The 22,124-nt window shown below is 43.1% G+C and overlaps 1 protein-coding gene across 3 annotated transcripts in view; it reads right to left on the reverse strand.

Annotated features, from left to right (window-relative positions):
- The window catches only part of CCDC146 (coiled-coil domain containing 146), a 114,616-nt gene that overhangs the window by 31,534 nt on the left and 60,958 nt on the right, over window positions 1-22,124 (reverse strand). For all 3 annotated transcript variants that reach the window (XM_046669845.1, XM_046669843.1, XM_046669844.1), the window contains exons 3-6: window positions 11,247-11,329; window positions 7,563-7,772; window positions 2,339-2,396; window positions 100-276 (exon numbers count right to left, since the gene is read on the reverse strand). In XM_046669845.1, the coding sequence (XP_046525801.1) occupies window positions 100-276; window positions 2,339-2,396; window positions 7,563-7,772; window positions 11,247-11,329 (528 nt within the window). The remainder of the gene's footprint in view (window positions 1-99; window positions 277-2,338; window positions 2,397-7,562; window positions 7,773-11,246; window positions 11,330-22,124) is intronic.

Genomic DNA, 22,124 nt, shown 5'->3' on the forward strand with positions numbered 1-22,124 from the left:
CAAAAAAAAGAGTGAGTGAGCAGTCCCTCTTGACGCCCATGCACTTTTATGTCCTCGCGGGCACGATTTTTAAACATTTACGAACTGCACATAGCACACCTTTAGGTTGACCTGATACTCTAACAATTCTTCTAGTTCCTTCTGCTCCTTTACTAATTGCTTTTGCTTCGATGTCAAATCTTCCCGTAAGTTTTTAATTTCTAATTTCTTCTGCATTATTTCCTTCCGTAATTCCTCAGTGCTTTCTTTCAACATTCTCATCTTCTTCTCCATTTCCTTTAAAAGTCATGAAAATCACCAGGTTATACAGAGTCTGAGTAAACATCTGTCTACCTAAAATTCGAATTAAAAATAATTTTACTCACCATTTTGATTATATTTTTTGAGCTTCGTGAATAATTTCTTACAAATTTAAATGCAGTTTATGATTTCTGACATCTTCATTAAAGGCATGGCAGTTGTACTGCATGTATTAAGCATTTTACATTAAATTCAAACTCATTTTTTACTAGTGCTCTTTTCTGTCCTCCTGTATTCTAAATGTTTTTTTTCTTTTGAGTTAATTTTTATTTCATACCGAAGAGCTTTAGTGGAAATTCCCAGCCCATTTTCTAGTAGCTTTGTGATTTGACAAAATCAGAGGCAAATAATCTTTGATTATCTGGTTTATGGTTAACCGGAGTCACAGATGAGAATCAAAGATTAGGGAGTTCATACTTGGAATTCCTGACCCTTTGCACTTCTTAATCTCCTACTTTCTTATCGACAATTCACGCACATTCTCCCCACTTGCCCTCTCCTCTAGACTCATAACACACCTTTGTTTCCCATGATTAATTATTTGAGGATGTTTGACTTGAGAGAGAGAAACCTCCTCACACTTGGCAAGTCTGCACCTTCTAATGACAGACTGGATGGAGCCATTGAACCTGCTCTGGGCTTTCTGCGCTTCTTCCTCCTCCTCTGCTCCTGGGAGAGGGTAAAATTAGTTCCCATGATCTGGAACTGAAATTCAAAATCCTTCTTCCCACAAAATCTGTGTTCTAAATGGCGGTTAGGTGTACTTATGTAATAGCATATATTATATATATGATACATATACAATTGTCTATATACATATATACTATATATTCATATATATATAAAATAGTATTTTACTCTATGCTAAGCACGTTTTTGTGCCTGGGAATTAAAACCCCAACAACATGCTTTTGAAATATACCCATTAAGAAGGTGGAGGCAATGCCAAGTATGATGATCTTCCTATTTACTTTGTATGCTAGGTCACAAAAAATGGACACAGACTCCTCCTATTCCTGTATGTCTTTGTCATTCTTCCCATTAAGAGGTAGGGCTATTTTCCACCCTTTGCTTCTAGACTTGGTTGTGTGACTTGCTTTGACTAATGAAATATTCCAAAAATGATTTAAGGAGAAGCTTGAAAAGTGCTTGTGTGTTGGGGCTGCACTCTCTTGAGGCTGTTTGTCTCTTTCTTGAGGCTGGAAACCCTTCCACCGTCATGTGACTAACAGTGATGTGTGACCTTAGACCAACTAGCCTGCCAACTGGCTGACACACGTGAAGCCATGCTGGAGCACTCAGCCCCAACTGAGCCAGCTCAGACCAGAATTCAGAACCGTGAAGAACGAGAAATAATTGTTGTTTCAAGCCACTAAGTTTGGGGGTCGTTTGCTATGCAGGAACAGATAAGTGATACATCTTCATAAAAACTCCTTGTAATAAGCTTGAGACGTTCAGCACGCTACGAAGTAATAGCCACAGCAAAAAATGTTTTGTTTTTACTATTAACATGTTTTATTTGAAAAGCAAATTGCAAAATTGCCAAGAGAAGGCCCATGTCAACTATAATAAAGATAGTGGAGGAATTTTGTGTCTGCTGTGCCAAACACCCCAAGTCTATGAAGCAACGAAATTGAAAGCAACAGGCCACACTAACATTCATTTCACTCCATTATTGTTACAGCTCCTGGGTCCTTCATAATCTCGTTCTTCCTTCAGAGCAGAGTCTGAGGTGCGCCCATAAAAATAACATTTTTAAGTGCCAACCACAAAATCCCTTTTTCTTCTGGAAACAAAGCAGATATTGTCCAACTAAACACAGCCTAAACTAGATGCCAGACAGCTAAAGCCTGTAATAGGTACCACTCAGGCTGACTCCAGAAGTCATGGAGATATTCATTTCAGCATCAGCCGTAAGTAAGGCTTTGGGATCTTTCAAATGTTTTAGGGGATGGTTGTTGTGATAAACATTAAGATTATCAAAAGGGATGTTTGAATCCAGCTGTATTTAACAATCTCTAGACTATCTAAGACTTACCCCTGGCTTAGGTATCTTCTCGAATTCCTTTATTATGAGGTTTTTTTCTTCTGTTAAGCTGCAAAAACAAAACAAAAACCAAAACCACAAGGTTGACAAAGAACAAAAGAGTAAGCTATTTCTGTAGTAATAACTGTCTATTTTCTCTTTCAGAATGTGCTCCCCACGCTTGCTTGCCAGGCAGCCTGGTGTCCATTCTGTGGGATGGCCTCAGGGGCTCCCCCAGGCCCATTTAGGTGCTCCCTCCCCATCCCACAATGCTGAGTACACACACCCACCAGGCAGTTATCTCATCACGACCTCCCCCACTAGACGCTGGCTCCTTCCAGGCAGGCCCTGGGCCTTTTCTTCTTTATAGTATTTGCAGTGAACTAGTGGCTGCCTGGATCACTGCAACAGCTTCCACTGGGTCCATCAAATAAGCAGATCCCACTGGCCAGTAAGTCTGGGAACATGGAGCACGCACACCTAGTTTTATTTTTATGAAATTTTATTTGTAATAATGTAAACTAAGGTTAGTGTAATAAGTATGTGCCACATGGAATTTAATATAGGCTAGCTGTCCGGGCCTCAAGCTGAAGGTGAATTTTTCAGAGCTTTGAATACTTAAGCCTTGCTTTCAGAGCTTGCATGTAAATTGACGATATTTTACTTCCAAGCTATAGATCCTACGCCTCCCCCATGCTGCCACCAGGGGGTGGTAGTGTGCTGCCGTCTTTTGGTTGTAAAGGCCACGTGAGCGAGTTTCAAAATGGTGACATGAAGCTCTCCCACAAGAGAAGTCTCAGTCTTTTCTTTAAATCAATATAAGATGGTCTTCTCTTTAAACAAAGAAAATGGCTCATTCTTTAGGATTTTAAAAACTAATTACATTTCTATCATGCATTTCTCTTTTTTATTAAGAAACTCTGACTTTTTTCCTTTAAAAGATGCATACTTTTCTATTTATAGAGAAATATATGATTCATAATTGCACCCCATCATGCCACAGTTGATCATTTTTATTTTCCTTGTATCTTTTAATAAAATTATATTAAATGTGTATATAGGAATCCATTTTTATGCAACACGTAATTAAAATATTTTCCCAATTACAAAACAGATTTCATAATTAATAACTTAATAGTTGGTTTCGAGGTTTTCTAGTGGGTAGATGTACCATAATAACATATCCTAAATATTATCTATCATATACTGAGCCTACTATATGCCAGGTACTTTATATGCATTGTTTCTAAACGTCAGGACCCTGCTAAGCAGGTCTTGTTGTCTTCACTGTACAGATGAAGCAGCAGAGGAGGTTAGCACCTTTCCGAAAGTCACGCGGCCAAGGCTGAACCCATGTTCAGACCCAGCTCTACCTGGCTCCAGGGCACTTTTCAATATCAAGCTGCCTCTGGGATATATTATTATTTAAATATTCCACTATTTATTTAGTTAGTTTTGGTGAGGAAGACTGGCCCTGAGCTAACATCTGTTGCCAATCTTCCTCTTTTTGCTTGAGGAAGATGGTCGCTGAGCTAACATCTGTGCTTGTCTTTCTTTATTTTGTATGTGGGACATGACCACAGCATGGCCTGATGGGCAGTGTGTAGGTCCACACCCGGGATCCGAACCTGTGAACCCTGGGCTGCCAAAGAGGAGTGCGTGAACTTCACTATGCCACCAGCCCCACTATTTTTTAGCTTTAGATTGCTTTCAAGTTTTCACTTTCATAAATAATAATCTTTATGCATTATATTTATTTCTCCTTTTGGATTCTCATTTTTGTGTGGCATTGCTGGAATTAAAAAAAAAAAGTGTGTCTCATGATATGTAACTCCTAACCTTTTAAAGTGACATTAAAATTGAAATCTGTCTGACATTTTCAGCTTTCCTGACCAAAGGGTGCTTCAGTGTCAAAGTTCCTCAGGATTCATTTCTCCTCTGCAGCTAGAGAGTCCTAACTGAAACCACACCATCAAAGGCTTTTGGTTTTAAGGACTTGTGGGCGAAGAGACAATGCAGGGAGGTGCACACGCAAGAGGTGTCGCTCACCATCAGGAATAGAGCCAGTCTGAATGGGTGGAAGCTGTAAGAAGGTAGATTTCTGAACCAACACAAGCAATAACCAGCTAAGAGTCAGGCTGCCCAGAGCTGGAGTGGCTACTGTGGGAGGCTGTGAGCTCCTGTCTCTGGAGCTCAAGCCCAGCCTGACGATCCCGGGGAGAAGACTCAGGGGATTCTATCACGTATCAGGGCTGCGAACCACTGTGGGCAGCAACAGTTCTCAAACTGTGACGGAATCAAACCTCATGGGAAGCTCGTGAAAACTTCAAACGTCGCCGTGGTGGGGAGGCTTGGAGAGAAACTGGAATCATTAGCTTTAGGGTTGGATCCACGATGTAAGCAGGTGTCTCAGGTGCTTCTCTTTCAGTTATGAGGCCTGCACTCTGCAAACCTGGTCTGAGCTCTTTCTGTTCTTGGTTGCCAGAGGGGGAGCCGGAAAGATTTAAAAAAATGTTTAGGAGGTAAAATCTGCTCCAGCTGAGAGTTCTTCCTTACCGCTAATCCTGGTGACCTGTATGCCCCTCTGTCATACTGGAATTCTGGATGCATTGCTAAAATAATCCCTTTGTTCCACTCTTACCAGATCTGTTTGTTTCTTGGTTCCAACTTTGCTGTCATTACTGGACTAAGAACGGAAAACAACCACTAACCCTGGGTGAGCACCAGCAGGGATGGCAGGGACCAGCTAGGAAGAGTGAACGGTCACCGAAGCCTGGGTCACTTCGGGACAGTCCTGCACAGGTGCAGCACGAGTGCTTCCACTCCCCACGTCCACACCCACGAGCAGCAGCGCTGACGGCCGTGGCCTAGTTTCCCCAGCTGATGGAGACTTGTCAGAATGCATCAGATTCAGCATGAGAGACAAAATTTATTTGCTGCCCAAATCTTACAAATTACTGGAAAGCAGAAGCCCAGAACAGGCAACCAAGTGAAGGCAAGAAAAAGGTTGAAAAGAATATTGGAGAATCTTTTCAGGGAAAGTTTTTAGAAAGATAAAGACTTCTACTTTGTTTCAAAGCTAAGTTCTCAACGGGACCTATTTCATCACTTCATTACTTATTTATAATGTATTTATTTAACTCACTTAAGTAGGTTACATATTCTTTCCTGAGGTCATCAGGGAATATTAATCCAAGAACCGAAACCACTGTAACAGATTTAATTATTAACCGAACACGTAATTATAATTAACATTAGCATTTACTAAAGAGTTCATATTATGTGAAAACATGAGAAAATCAACCAAATTATAAAGTCCTTTCTCTAGAGTATATAAACAATATATTGTCCTTAGTAGTTGCCAATGATTCAGAAGTTCCTGAAGATGAGTGGAGGAGCGCTAGTGATTTGGGCATCTATTATTGAGACCCTGAACAAAATGAGAGTTTGTTGTACCGATCTGAAAAATATCGTCTGTATATTTGGATGAACAGTCTTCTCTCACTGGCTTAGTTTCTTTAATTTTACGTGGGGATGGAAATATCTACTTTGTTCCTGAGGAGGAAGTGTTGAATTTGTTTTGGTAGCATGTAATACTAAATATGTTAAACCAATGAAATACACAGCCTATAATTCTTTCCGGGTATTTCTTTTGGTATCACTATCATTTTTATGAAAATAAGTTTGTCAATTCTTGAGCTGCTAATATTTGCAAATGTAAGGGAGTCTGCCCAAGCTAAAGTATTATGTGTTACAAATCCAAAAAGAATACACACTAAACATTTCTGCAAATGTGCGTTTTCCATGGTCTTGTTCACTGTGGCCACTATGCACGGTCCCCTCCCTACCCCAAGTAACTCAGTGAACAATTTGCTTGTCTATACCTAAAAGGCCAGAGTTCTGGTTGGATTTTTTTTTTTTCCCTTGGCAGGAATACTTGGAAATTTTAAACAATTTAAATATCAACTGACTTATGTTCCTCTTACCCTTTCATGGAAATGTCAAGCATTCATATTTTCAACACTAATGAACAACCACCGATTGTTTTAATTTCATTATTTTCTCAACTGAAAGAGTGCTTACAGAGCACAGAAATAGCTAGGCTTTCTTTTTATAGGTCTCACTGGCGAGCCTGAAACAAGTTTAAATTGAAAGACAAAAAGGAACTCAGATTTTTTCCCCCTGAACATAATTCTCCTGTTTACGCTAGCCTTCTTCTTCCCCCAGTCGAAAAAACAGGCCCCAAAGAGAAGACTCAAAACCCAGGGCCTGTGAGGTCCCCAGAAGGTCACTCAAGTCATTTGCTTATCTCTTGGCAGGACTGAATTATATTCGCTCTGTTGGGAATCTACCTACTCTTAAAAATAGCCTGAGAAAGTTCTGCCACCTTAAATGGTAACAAATTCTAGGACAGATGGCTTGGCTTTCTCACACAGCACATAGCTCACCAAAGCACAAAACCTGGGTGGCGATCATTTTGAAATTCAATCTAAAGAGTGTGATTTGCTGAACAAACCCTTCCACTGACCTGCTCCTTGCACAGGAGGAATGTTAGAGGAGATTTTAGAAATAAGCTTGGCCCTTCTAGCAACACATTTCAGCTTTAGTTCACTGAACAACATCCTGTCAATTTGGACAAGTGAATGTGTCTTCCAAAAGGCTGTAAGTGTCTTGATCATAAGGAACAGTTTAGTAAGAGGAGAACAGGTTGGAGATGCGGTCCCCATTCCTCTCTTGGAAGAACAGAGTAAGCCAGATGTGACCGTTAGCTCCCCAGGATTGTTTGGAAAGCCTATGTGGGAACTTGCCATGGAGACAATGATCTGGTACTGCAAAAAGGACAAGGGGCCACCGTCAGGGCCAGAGTGGGCGAGAGCGTGTGCCAAGACCTTGTTCCCTGGGGTGCGTGCTTTGGCTGCGGCTCCCAATGCTTACGGCTTTCCTGACACGTTGGAAACACAGCAGGAATCTCTTCACCACTCCCCCCACCCCAACCCCCACCCCCCCAGAGGGTCTCCCTGTCCTGAACTCTTTTCTAGAAGTGGTGTAACCTTCCTGTTCAGAGACTGCTCGTTCTAGGAAATCAAGGAAAGAACTAGGCTTGTAATCATCTTCACATCACTACCTCATACTCATCGGCCTTAAAATTCTTTCCTGATTTAGTCTAATTCTGTTTACGTGGAAGCAGCTTCACTCATATCTGTTTTCAGAGTGCTTGAGAGAGTTGTGTACTTACCTATTTAATCTGTACTGATTATGGAACTCTCTTTCCTTCACCGCATTGTATTCATTTTGATACTTGAGAAGCTGCTCTCGCATCTTGGAGACCTCGGTGGTGAACGCCTCTGGGAAATTGTCAGCTTGCTGCAGGCGAAACTGCTGCTGTTGTATTTGCTCTGTGAAACGTTTGGCATCCTGTAGCAGCTGGACCTCTGACTCTTGCGTGCTGGTTCCATGAAAAGAGAGATTCGCAAGATGAGAAGTGTATACCTTCAATACCCTCAGCGGCTCCCGTTGGGGTATAGTGAAGAGAGGAGGGAGCATGTCCACACTGCTCCCAACTCCTTCCATTCCTGGGCTCAATTCAATTCAGTCACATCTTTGTGCGAAGTATTGTACTAGGTGCTGGAGACAAATGGGGTTCAAAATCTAGCAGAGAGGGACAGATGTAAATAGGTAGCTGGAATACCAGGCAACCTGAGCTACCACTAGCATCTAGATCAAGATGGTGGGAGATGATAGAGAAAGGATTAAGTTGGATGGGAATGTGATATTTGCACTTGTCTTTGAAGAATGAGCATGACTTCCAGGGGTGGGGGGAATAATAAGGAGAAGAGTGGGTCCTCCCTTCAACTGCCCCAGCAACCCTGGCTCTCTCAGATTCTTGAATTCTCATGACCTGATTGTAGGAAAATCTTGTCCTCCTTAGTGAACTAAGAAAAGACAGAAAGTTTTTGAATGATGCTTTACTAGGAAACTAGAAAGAATAATTCCTCTATAAAATTATGGACATAAATTAATTTACAGTTTTCTGATCCTAATTTCAATGCCTGGATAGAGCTAGACTTGAATGTCACAGTAGAGGGGGATTTCTCCAACCCCAATTGTATTCTAGGGCCATGTCCCTATCTAGGGAGAAGGGTTAGGATCTGGCTAGAAGCAGATTTGAACGGACATAGAAATTGGACTTGATGGAATCTCCAGTATCTTCTAGAACCCGTTCACATATGCTGCAAGCTAGCATCAGCTACCGCCTTACCAGCAGACTGGATTCATCTTTCTCAAAACCCAGTTGCCTCACACTAGCTACCTCTCCTATTCAGAAGCAAGAACCATGCCATTTTCTGTTTTAAAGCCAGTAGTCTCTTTTGGTGCACGCTCCCCACCAAGTTTCCTCACCAGGAGAAATCTTCATGTTGCAGCTCATTTGCAGAGATGCCCAATGACTTGATCAAGCCTGTCTCAACTGAAATTACCAGCTCCACCCATTTTCCCATCCATTTCCCAGATGTCATTTGCTCAACAGCATTCATAGAAACATTTTTTTGGGACATAAAGTGTTCCAGGCACTACGTTAGGTACCAAACAGCAACAACAGCTACAACGATCACACATATAATTTTCATTAACGAAAGCTGGAGTTATCTCTTACAATTCAATTTCCTTGTATGCTAATATACTTTGTAGATCTTAGGTTATCTGATCTCCTTAATATGAGTCTTCAACAGTGGAATTGTAAGGCATTGGCTTGGGCCACAGTACCTGTTTCCCCCCAGAAAGGAGGTGGACGAGGTGACTAGGGCTCCAGCCAGAACACAAACAGTAATTTACCCACATGGACTTGAAATACAGTGTCAGCAGAAGAGAACTTAATGACTCTTCTAACACGGTTTCCATGGAAAGCTCGTGCAGTTTCAGCTCAGCATTCCCCGCCTTATCTGCCCTGCTGCAGCCCCGGCAACAAGAGTGGAGAGGCTACTTCATGCCTCTCCCACCCGCCAGGCAGTAGGAGTGCAGACAGTGGTGGGCATTTGTAACAAGAAGGGGAACTAAGGGGTCAAGAGAACATAAAATGCGGGTAGCAGAAGGGAAGGAATGGTTTTGCAACCCAACCTGGAAGCAGGAGGAAACAACGCCACATTTTGGTCCTGCATTGCTGTCTGTCACTGGGGCCCAGGGAACTGAGTTGTAGGCCAGGCGAGGAAGCAGCCAAGTCAGCATCCGCCAGGCTCTATGGAGCTCTGGACGGGAGCCATCCAGAGGTGAGATGTTGCAATAACCCTGTATCTGCAGCGAGGCTCAAAGGGATTCCCTGAGAACTGCATGGAGTTTTTTCCCAGTTAAGCCGTGTGAAGTATGTTGAAAAAGATTACCGCACACTTTCCACCCACATCCTCCAAGTCCCAGAGTCTTGAGAACCATGTGTACACACTGGCAGGCAGGACCAGCTGTGGGAAATGGAGTCTCCATTAGGGGCGAGGATGAGGATTTAGCTTGGGGCTAGGGAGGAGGAGGAGGAGCCAAAGCCGTGGGCTCTGGAGGGTGGTTAGGAGCCTGGATGGAGCTGAGGAAGTACGGGGTGGGGTGTAAGTTAGGGTGCACAGGGATGCAGCTCTGCTCTTCTCCTAGTCATTCCTCTTCCCCCACCTTCCCATCCTCAAAGCAGCCAAATGACTCTGGGCAAGATCAGAAGGAGGGTAATGGTCGGAGATTGGGGGAGAGGATGGCTGGGGACTTGCAGGATGGAGTTTCTGTCTATTGCTGTCTCTCCTCGGCTTGTGATGAAGACATCATGCAAGGCTCCAAGGCAGGACGTGTGCAAAAGAAAGAGAGAGGCTTGGGAGCAGTAAGGAGTAGCAGCAGAACAGATTTCCTCTTCTTTCTTTCTTTCTTTTTTTTAAGATTTTAATTTTTTTCCTTTTTCTCCCCAAAGCGACCCTGGTACATAGTTGTATATTCTTAGTTGTGGGTCCTTCTAGTTGTGGCATGTGGGATGCCGCCTCAGTGTGGTTTGATGAGCAGTGCCATGTCCGCGCCCAGGATTCAAACCGATGAAACACTGGGCCGCCTGCAGCAGAGCGCGCGAACTTAACCACTCTGCCATGGGGCCAGCCCCTTCATCTTCTTTCTTTACTCTCCTTCCCCCTTGATTCCCAATGGCTCCATAGCAGGTGCTTGGGAAACCTTGTTGAATTATTCTGTGGAAGCCTGTTCTGACCTGCTGCTGCGTGGAACTGGGCTAAGGTGAGTAGCCTGGGGTAGGAGGAAGAGGTGAGAAGGAAAGACAGAAGTCTCAGTGGATGAGGCTGGGGTTGTCCTAGAACCTATACTTCTGAGTGGTGAAGAGAGGAGGGGAGGGGAGAGTCCCACAGGAGTGTCCTGTAGCAGAGAATGTCAGCGTCCCACCAAAATCCCTTTGGCCCACTCTGGGAATCACTTATGGTTTTGGTGGACGGTTACCACACATACCAACAGCACCGGTGTGCCTCGGCCTGAGGGCTTTCTCTGGCCGTAGGAGCTGGCTTAGCTTCTCAAAGAGCAAGCTAGAAGTGCCAGGAGCTCACCTCCCTCGGAGCAGCAAGGGATGGAAGTTGGTAGACAAATCTCCCAGTTTCCTCGCCCTTCAGTGGGCAGTTTCTGCGGGTGTTCTATACAGCCACTCAGAGGGTCCTCAGGGACACTGAGCCCCAGCTGCCCGCAGAGTTGACCCACAGATTAACACCTCCCCGCTGGACTCCTCCCTTCCAGTCTCACTTCCCCTCTCTCTCATGAAAATTTCTGGTATCACTTCTCAAACTACTTGAACTCAAATCCTTGCCTCAGGGTCTGCTGTTGCGAGAATGCAAAATAAGACCGGTCCCATCACAAGTAAGACATATAAATATGACAAAAGACGTCTTGGCCTCGGCGAACAGCGCACCTTATCACGGTGTCATGCAGCAAGGTGTACTTGGCTTTCAACTCTGCCATTCTGGTTCCGGGAAGCTTTCCCATAGCATGTAACTAGCAAGAGAACACAAGAGCACTGTTAGCAATCACCCTCTTTATGCTTTAAGCAGGAGACAAAATGGATACATGGATATCTTAGAAACTCTTTCAGTTAATCATTGGAGAGGAAACACATGAGGCAATGTGGTATGTTAGAGAGATGCTGGGTGTTTGGAGAAAAGAACTGGAGTTCTATTCTGCCTCCAGTAAGCTCTGGGTTCTTGGGCAAGTCTTTTCACCTCTCTAGACTGTGATTTCTTCATCCGTAAACTGAGGGAAAGTTAAGTAAATTCTTCCAACTCTAAAAAAATATTTCTAAATATGGGTCTAAGTGGGACCCAGAAGACCCATTTGTGTTTCTTGTACTGAAACACAAGAAACCCATTTTGAAACCCACTTGTGTTTCTTGTACTGATGATCATCCTGAAGGTCCCAAGATGGGCTCCTTGGGCTCAAACAATCTGAATAGTGTAGGTTTGTTTCTAGGATGGCTGTCTGTAATTTGAGAGAACTAATAATTATTGAGCATCTGTTATGAGCAGGTGTTGTATATCGGTTATTTCATTCTCAAAAACGCTTTGTGAAGTAGGGATTGTTATCTCCATTTTAAACTAAAGAAGTAATTTGTTCAGAGTTGCAGAGCTAGTTAAAGGCAGAGTCAGGATTTAAACCCAACTGGTCCAGGCCCAACATCCAGGATCACTGCCCTGGGCCGCAATTCCTCTGCCTCTACTTTCAAAGAAGCACGAAGAGTTTATCCAGCACATGAAGAGGTATTATTTATTCCTTTTCATTTCTGATAGGTGATTTTCATTTACTCTCTGAGTTAGGTGATAAGTGGTTAATAGACATCATGATGCAACATCAACACTAAACCATAATGCAATGACCATTTGTATTAGGTTTGACTTTAACTGAACTGGTAGTGACACAGTCTCAAGAAATAGACCTAAAGAAGAGTTTGTGTTTTTCAATGCCCTGTTGTTCTTACCTCCCAAATGTTTCTTGAGTCCTCTCCCTTCCCTGATTCTACTAGTCCAAGTCACGTCATCTCTCAGGTGGACTACTAAGAAAACTTCAACTGCCCCCCTCCCCATGCCTGTTTCCACTCAGGGCCCCCATCCATCTACTTTCTATGGAGAGCTTTGCTTTTCTTATTTTAAATTATTATTTTAATGTGTATGTGAGGAAGATTGGCCCTGAGCTAACATCTATTGCCAATCTTCCTCTTTTTGCTTGAGAAAGATTGTCCCTGAGCTAACATCTGTGCCAAACTTCCTCTATTTTGTATGTGGGATGCTGCCACAGTGTGGCTTGATGAGTGGTGTGTAGGTCCGTGCCCGGGATCCAAACCTGTGAACCCTGGGCCGCCAAAGCAGAGTGTGCAAACTTAACCACCAGGCTGGCCCCTCCCTGGAGATCTTTTTATGCTGTTATGCTAGATGCTCAAAACTGTTTGAGTAGAATGGAATTCAAGACCCCTTGTATGACCCCTGAGGTGCTGTAGGACCCTGCCACTGTGCCAGCCTCCTTTCACAGCACCCTCCTCGAGCTCAGAGTGCTCCAGCCATGCTGGCTGCCTTCTAGTTCCATAGATGCTAAATCCCTCCTTCTGCAGGGCCTCTGCATTGGCCGTTCCTGACCCTCCCCCACTTCACTCCAACTCATTCTTCATCCCTCAGCTTAAATATCAATCCATGAGAAAGCCTTTTCTGACTTGTAAATCCAAGCTAGATACACATACACCACCCACCCCCAAAGAATTCTGTACTTCATAACATAAATTATAATCTGCAGTAATAAATTTATTAATGTGATTTTTAAAAAATGTTACTCCTCAACTAGGACATAAGCACTGTGAGGAAGGGCCTTGGTTATCTTGTTCCTCACTGTATCCTCAGCCACCAGAACCCCAGGTACAGCATAGGTGCTTGGCAGGTATTTGCTGAGTGAGCAAATGGATGAATGTAAAGGATAGCATGCAAAAGTCTGAGTCCACACAGTGGGGTTTCATGATCTCTCTACCCAGTCAGCTAGAAAACATTATTAAATGCACTACGAAACCATGTCTTCTTTGTGAAAGGGTCTGGGATCTAAGTAGGGAAAAGAGATGGGTGTTTTGATTTTAACCCTGTATATGCTGGGTTTAACGTAGGGGAACTGATATATTCATATGCCACCTTAAATATAATTTATATGTAACTTTTTAAGTTTCAGTTGCTGTTGGTAGGTTGACCCAATGTTACATTTTATAGATATTTAATTAAACACATTTATTTTTGTTCTGAAGTTTTCTCTCTGTATTTTTGAGCCAGCAGATAATTGATTTCAGGTCTCAAATATTTTCGTTGCTCCCCGGAAAGGATATAGGCCATAGGCACTGTGCCTTTAAAGTCTAATAGGTTAAAAATATATATAAAGCTTTGCATATGGACACTCTTAAAGGAGAAAAGTTGGTGGGAAAAGGTTAGGAAAAGGTAAGTGTGTGGGTGTGTGTTTGTACGTGTATGTGTGTACTATGAAGGCCACGTGCGGGCCAGCCTGGTAACTAGTCAGCAAGCTAACTACTGGAGATACGCCACTGGCTAAGGTAATTATGGACTCAAGTGTAAAAACACATATAGTATTTAGTTTTGTTTTTAAGCTGAAAAGACCACTGCGTCCACATACTGCCCTGCGTGATGGGGGCAGAAGTGAATGTGACACGGGCCCTGCCCAAAGTAGCTCACAGTTTGAGGAGACAGACACAAAGGAAGGTACAGAATGCTTAAGCTACACTCAGTAGTTTTATTGTTAATAACTGAATTTGAATTTTGCAGTTATTTTCTTTATATTCTAAGTTAAAGCAGATAAGTAAAATTATAAAGTATAGCCTACTTCCACAGGGGAGAACTTCCAGAATGGTGGCACAAAGAGCTTAATGAATTCTCTCCCTCAAAGAAACATTGATTAAACTGGTCAAAATTACCTAGGACAACCATTTAAAGTCTCTGGAAACTGACGTAAGGGCGCGCAAGAAATGGAGACGCGTTTATTCGCCAAAATCTACTGAAACTCAGTAAGAACAGTGGCAGACTGTGGCGTCTGAACCCTGAGCTGCACCCATCACCCCTGGCTCCATGCAGAAGAACTATTCCAGGCAGGCCTCGCAGATAGTGATGAGCCCACCTCCCCTACTGTCCTATAGCTGGGGATCTACTCAGGTGGGTGGGGCAGCCCCAGACCACTGCTGCACTCATCCTCCCCTCCCCCAGCTCTGTATCAAGAGAGCTGTACCAGGTGGGCGGCTGCAGCTGTCCAGTAGTACCCCCCGCCCCCCACCCAAGCTCCCTCATCATAGGGAGACTGGGCAGGGCAACCAAAGAAGATCAGAGTCCCTTATCCCCCAGCTCTTGCTGATCAAAGTGGGGGCTGAGTATGTAGCCCTGCCTGGGGATGCTCACTTTATCTGGACCAGAGTGTAGAATATCCATGCCCCAGAGCATTGCAAAAACAATAGATATCACAAGGGTTAACAAAGATGAGCAAACAATAGATATCACAAGGGATAGTAAAAGAGGCTAATAGCTTAATGATACCAGTAGAGGCAGACCAGCAGAAGTTGAACACAGAAATTGGGGCCAGACTGGCCAAAGAGGGCCCTGCTAAAACCACAGTCACTACTGGTGGTCCCGAAGGCTGCAGAAAAGCCCAAGGCCATGACTACTCAGGAGTGACCAGAGAGGGTACTTCCCAGCTGTCAGTCCCTGAGCTAAAGGTGGGACAGAAATGTAAACTAGCTGAACTTTGAAAGTGTTCCCAAGCCACATACAGACTCAGTGGAAAAGGATGAAAACTTTACTGCCTCAGGCAGCTTAAACACAATCTCTGGCCCATCAATGGCTGACCAAGCTCTGTTGACCCAGGGGCAACCTCCAGGATGCCAGGCTTACAAATAAAAACAAGGAAAGAGTCTCTACACAGAGACATTCGAGGCTGCATGCTATGGGGGAAACACACTTCACGGAATTAGTCCAGCCAAGGCACTAAACAAATAAATGTAGGAACAACAATAACAAAAACAAGACAGCAAGAGAGAAGCCTGGAGAGGATCAGAATCCAGAGTTGCTATAATATATGATCTAAAATGTCCAATTTTCAACAAAAAATCATGAGACATGCAAAGAAATAGGGAAAAAAGGGCAGAAACTGCTTTGGGGGTGCAGATGTTGAACTTAACAAAGACTTGAAAGCAGCTATTATAAATATATTCAAAGAATTAAAGGAAACCATATTTAAAGAATTAAAGGAGAGTATGATGACAATTCATCAAATAGAGAATATCAATAAGGATAAGAACTAAGATGTAAAATGATGCTCTTTGGCTGGTAGAATATATGGCTTTTATGTATATTTTTTTGCTTATCTGTATTTTCTAATTTTCTCCAACATATATGTACTGCTTTTCATAATAAAGGGCTGTGAAAATAAGCTTGAAAACTCTTGCTGTGAACAGTAGGGATTCAGAGCAGAATTTCAAAGTGGAGAGTACTGTGAGCAGATCCTGGTGGCAGATAAAGCCAAAATCTAGCTCAGACTTAACACAAACTCAGCTGTATTTTCCCTATGTTGAGTCTCATCTGAAACAGCGGTAGTTTGAAGCCCGAGGGCAAGGGGCCAAGGAGGCATGTTGCAGGTTTCATGACCACAGTCCAGCAGGAAGGCTGGAGAGGTCTCCTTTCCTGTTTGCTGTTTCCATCACTCCACTAACCACACTGCCTTTGATGCCTAAGACCCTGTGAAGAAAGCTGATGGGGCCAAACATCTGATATGTCTTTGTAGTTTCTACATAAATAGGTTAAGTCATAGATGTTCAGACAGAGGATTGATAAGCCATCTTTTATTTGATTTACTCTACTAAAAACAAATCTCTCTTAAAAAGAAAAAGACCACACTATGAAGGATGGATTTTAGCCTCCTTAAAAATAAAAATCATAACCTAGATCTTAATAGTTACCAAAAAGTGACTTTTCTATGAAATTGTAAACAGTCTCTTTAAGCAGCTCTGTCTCTGGCTGGAAACTTCAGACTCAATTCTAGTAGATGAAATGCTTTACTCATAAGACATAAACATGGAAAAAAATAGTTGCATTTTCACACTGCATGATACAAATGGGTACAGAACCCAAGTTTGTCATGTTTTAAAAATGCAGAATCTAAGAAATAGAACATAAAGCTCAATGTTAAGTTGTCAAAGAGGATACACAATGAAAGGTTAGATATAATGTCATAAGTTCATGCATACGATTTCACAATAGATGCTTGTTTTACTGAGTTGCCTTGCTGGTCATTGAGACTGGAAGGAAACATTTACTCTAGAGCTAAAAGGTTAACAAGAGTTCATAATTCATGGATGACATGTAACAATATGGAAAAAATCTCAAAAATTGAAATTCTAGGACATTCCAAGGAAAGTAATAGCTCAGTCAGAGCTCTTACCAGGCGAAGTTATCCAGAAGGGGGTCAGCATGAGGAAACAATTAGGTGTTTGTGTGGGTGTCTGCAGGGCAGCCAAGGCGGCCGGTTATTAACCTCCTCTAGGTCTGCTGCTTCTTTGACGTTACCTACCAGTTTGGGCTCATCCTGAGAAACAATTGCCATGATTTGTAAGGTGGCATAGCTTGAAAGCATAAATCCTTACCATCCTCATCTCCCTCTCACCTGCTCCCTCCCTGCTAGAAATAAACAAACGACACAGCTATTTGCAGTAGTTTCCGCATGCGACTGAGCTCTCAACAATGACTCATCACCTCTCTTGTTTGACTTTTCCCCTTAGCTGTTATATCAAGCTTTAGCTTTCCCATACGCCTAACTCATTTACCAAACGAAATTAGGCCACCTGAACTCATCCCTCACATCAATGGATCCATTTATCTACAGCCACACCCACCCTTAACTTCTTTCCCCTGAATCTCAAAAATGAAGTCTTCCTTTCTTCTTGGTTAAGGCCAACCCATCCATCTGTGCTCTCAAACATACTCTCCTATCTCTTCCCAGGCATTAAATCATCAATTATACCTTCTCTCCTTTATAATTTCTACTTCTCCCTCTGCTGGCTCGGCGTGGAGTAGTCAAGTACATCACAAGTGGACTTTGGTTTGAATTCCAGCTCTGCTACTTGTTGACTATGTAACTGGAGTAATATTGTCAATCTGTGCCTCAGTTTCTTCAGTCGTAAGAGACAAAAATAGCCCCCATTTCTTAATACTATAGTGAAGACTAAATGAGTCAATAGATGTAAGGTATTTATTATAGTATCTAGTAAACAAATAAGGGCTTAATCAATGTCAGTCATTTTATTATTATCATCATTAACATTATCCTCAACCTCCAAATTTGCTCAAGTTTTTCTCACTTAAAAAACAGACAAAACAAAATCCAGGTTGGATGCTCTGCTCCTGTCTGAATACTCCTTTCCTTTTCCTTCCTCACTTTCATTTCATTTTTTCTCAAAAGAATAGTCTCTGCTGTTTGCCTCCACCCTCGTACCTTCCAGTCACTCACCATCCATAGTGACCAGATTGGTACACTGACCAATGACTTCCTCATTTCTCTGGCTGATTTTGATATTTTTCTCTTTATCACTGTTTTTCAGCAATTTGTTTATGATACGTCTTGGTGTGGTTTTCTTTGGCTTGAGATTTGTTCAGTTTTGGATCTGTGGGTTTATAGTTTTCTTCAAATTTGGAAAAATGTCAGGTATTATATCTTCAAATACTTTTCCTGTCCCCCTCTCCTCTCCTTCTGTGACTCTAATTACTCATATATTTGGCCACAGATTACTGATTTTCTGTTCATTTTTATCTTTCAGACTTTTTTCATTTTGGATAGTTTCTATTGTTATATCTTAAAGCTTACTAATCTCTTTTTTTGTTAGTGTCTAATCTGCTGTTAATCCCATCCAGTGAATTTTTCATCTCGGATGTTGTATTTTTCATCTTTAGAAGTTTGATTTGGGTCTTTTTGTAACTTCAACTTCTCTCAATATACACATGCTTTCCTCTACCCTTTTCCCAACATTCAAAATATGTATCATAGCTGTTCTAATGCCCTTGTTTACTAATTCTATTTCTGTGTCTATTCCATTGATCGATTTCTGTCCTCACTCTAGGTCATATTTTCCTGCTTCTTGGCATAGTTAGTAATTTTTGATTGGATGCCAGGCATTGTGAACTTTATACTGTTGGGAGATGAATTTTTTTGGTATTCTTTTAAATATTTTTGGGCTTTGTGAGTCACAGGGAAGTTTCTTGGAAATAGTTTGGTCCTTCGAGGCTTGCTTTTAACCTTTGTTAAGGAAGTCCAGAATAATCTTTTGTCTGAGGCTAATTTGGCCTCACTTCTGAGTCAATACCCTTCTACTCAGAGCCCATGTGTTAGGAGGTCTTTCTCTTCTGGCTGATGGGAGCATCAACTATTTTCGGCTCTGTGTGAGCTCCAGGTATTGTTCCACCCTCTCCTTTCTGGGAGTTCTTTCCCCAGCCTCAGCAGCATCCTCACATATGTGCACTGATCAGTACTCCTCTGCAGATCTCTGAACTCTCTCTCTCTGTGTGAAACTCTCTCCTCTCCTCACCTATGTATTTTAGCCAACTCACCCTCCCTGAACCCCAAATTCTGTCTCTTCAAATCAGCAAGACCACCTGTCTCTGTTTGGGTTCCCCTCCCTATGCTATCTCTTGGAAACACTCTCTAAATAGTCAGCTGGGGCTACTATAGGCCTCACTTCATTTATTTCTCTACTCTCAGGGATCACTGTCCTGTGCCGTCTGTTGTCCAAAGTCTGAAAACCATTGTTTCACAAAATTTGATCTGTTTTTTAGTTGTTTCAGGTAGGAGGATAAATCTTGTTCCTGTTACTTCATCTTGGCTGGTTGTGGAGCCCCAGTTACTTCTTCTTCTTCTTCTTCTTTTTTTTTTTTTTGGTGAGGAAGATTGGCCCTGAGCTAACATCTGTGCCAATCTTCCTCTATTTTGTATATGGGACACCACCACAGCATGGTTTGATAAGCAGTATGTAGGTCCGCACCTGGGATCCAAACCTGTGAACCCCAGGCTGTCAAAGCAGAGCATGTGAACTTAACCACTATACACCACCGAGTCACCCTCCCTCCCCCCAGTGACTTCTTAGTTATTAAATTCTAATCACATTTCTCTGTCCTTGTCTTGCTTGATAATTTTATGATGTTTGTTACTATTGACTTATTACAGTTCATCATTCCTGGAACTCTCTTCTCCTCTGGTTCCTGTGGCATATGGTCTCATGGTTCTCTCCTTACTCTTCTGTTTTCTTCTCTGGTCCTCCCTTTAAAAGTTGGTGTGCCCAGGGGCTGGCCCCGTGGCCGAGTGGTTAAGTTTGCGTGTTCTGCTGTAGGCAGCCCAGTGTTTCGTTGGTTAGAATCCTGGGCGCAGACATGGCACCGCTCATCAAGCCACGCTGAGGCAGCATCCCACATGCCACAACCAGAAGGACCCACAACGAAGAACATACAACTATGTACCAGGGGCCTTTGGGGAGAAAAAGGAAAAAAAATAAAATCTTTAAAAAAAAAAAGCAAAAAACAAAAACAAAGACAAAAACAAACCCAGAGTCTATAATGTGCCATGAACAAGTCCTTATCACTTCTTATAGAGAATGTGGCAATAGTCAATTACCCACTTTTCCTGACTTCAGTCTTGTCCCCTTGAATCTGTCCTCCATGCTGCCAGCACAGTGCTCTCCGAAACACAGTTTTCACCTTGCTTTAAACCCTTCAAAAGTTCCCATTACCTTCAGGATAAGTCCAGGTGCTTTAACATGATACGCAAGGGTCTTCACTATCTGGCAGCTGCTGCCCTCTCCTCCCTTTCTAACCCTCCCGCAACCATTTCAGCTCTGTAAGGTCTCCTGTGGTAGACACCATCATGTCCCCTCCTCCCCCACCTAAGATATCTACATACTATAATCCCAGTAATCTGTGGATATGCTACTGTACGTGGCGCAAGGGACTCTGCAGATGGGATTAAGAGTATGGACCTCAAGATGGCGACATCATTTCGGATTACCTGAGCAATCTGATCACCTGAGTCCTTAAAAGCGCAGAATCTTTCCTGGCTGAGTTAGAGAGATGAAATGGAAGAAGGAGGAAAGATTGGGAGTGCGAGAATGGCTTGACCTACCAGAGGAAGAGGGTCATCAGAAAGAAAGGTGGGCTGCCTCTAGAGGCTGCAAAAGGTGAGGAACCAGACGCTCGCCCAGAGCCTCCAGAAAAGCCGGCAGTCCTGCCGACATCTTGTTTTAGCCCACTGAGACCAGGCTGGCCTTCTGACCCGCAGAATCGTAAATTACTAAGTTTGGGTTGTTTAAGCCACAACATTTGTGGTAATTTGTTCTGAGAACGATAGAAAACGAATACAGTTCCCAAAACATACTATGTCTTTGCACATTATATTCCCCTCTCTGCAATTTCTTTTCTCTCTTATCTACTTGGAGAACTCTTCTTCTTCTTTGAAAACATCTCAGTGGTCACCACTTGTGGATCCTTCAAGAGACACCTCCGGGCAGAATTACTTCTTTCTCCCCTCTGCTTCTGTATTTTTGTCGCGTCTATTGTCGTACACATTGTACATTATTATCAACATGTTTTAACACGTCTCCCCATTAAGCTGTGCACTCCTTGATGATAGGAAGTCTACTGTATCCATCTTTGAGGTCCAGCACATAGCCTGGTATATTGTAAGTGCTTAACAGTGTTTATTAAATTGTCGATGATTTAAGCTTATCTTAAAACGAACGATGTAGTCGGAAGAATTCTTGCTCAGTCACTCAGTTCCATTCCAATTTACCTGCCAGAGAAGGCAGCTGTAAACGGAGGAACAGGGCAAGCTAACTTGGCCTGAACGTAGACTTGAAAGGGCAGAGAATGTGCCTCACCCGCAGCATCTCCTCTCCCTTCTGTGGGGTTGGCAAGGCTCACAGGATGAGCAGAGAGATCTGGGAGTGTTTCTCACAGCTGTTTGTTCCTCCTTTGGTGGCCCACCACAGGAATGTGAGGGGGAGGCCACAAGCAGCAAACAGGGCCTCCCAAGAGTTAGGGTGTCAGATGCAGTGGACATTGTGAATGAGGGCTGCAGGTGCTTAGCTGTACGTCTGACTGCAAAGTTAAGTTACCGCAATTTTAAGATAACACGTACAGCCAAATGAATACAAAGCATGCCTACGTGCATACATGCTAATGAGTGGAATTCCTTTAAAACACTCAGATTTGTCCCAGGGAAACTGCAATTGCTTGGGACTTTAACAATCCCTTAACCCTTGTTTAAAATTATTTCTCCCCTACTGCCAAAGATCCTAGGGAGAGAAGGTAGCAGGTGGGAGCGGCTGGGAGCCCGAGAGGCAGGAAACAGAGCCAGATTGAAACCCAGACGCCTCTTGAAGAACTTCAAAGGGCAGACTAGTGGTTAAGAGCAAAGGACCTAACTGGGTCAAAGCCATGTGGGGCATTCACATAAGGGTCAGACGTGGTCAGAGTCAGGAAATAGAGCCAGGTTAAAATGAGCCAACGACTAAAGTCACCAAACAGGAACCAGAAGAGTAGGGGTCGGGGGCAGGAGCAGCACAGGCCCCAGAAAGAATTCTGTCACCAGCTGACTCTGACAGTCAGTTTTCAGTCCTTCACATGCAGAGGGCCCACCTCTTGGGCACCTTGAGAGGCCTTGAGGGGTTTAGGCAGTAAGACCCCTGCAGCCGAGCTGGGGCGCTTGGAGACCAGAGCATCTCCCACTTACAAAT

The sequence above is a fragment of the Equus quagga genome, chromosome 8 (assembly GCF_021613505.1).
Source record: "Equus quagga isolate Etosha38 chromosome 8, UCLA_HA_Equagga_1.0, whole genome shotgun sequence".
NCBI lineage: Eukaryota > Metazoa > Chordata > Mammalia > Perissodactyla > Equidae > Equus > Equus quagga.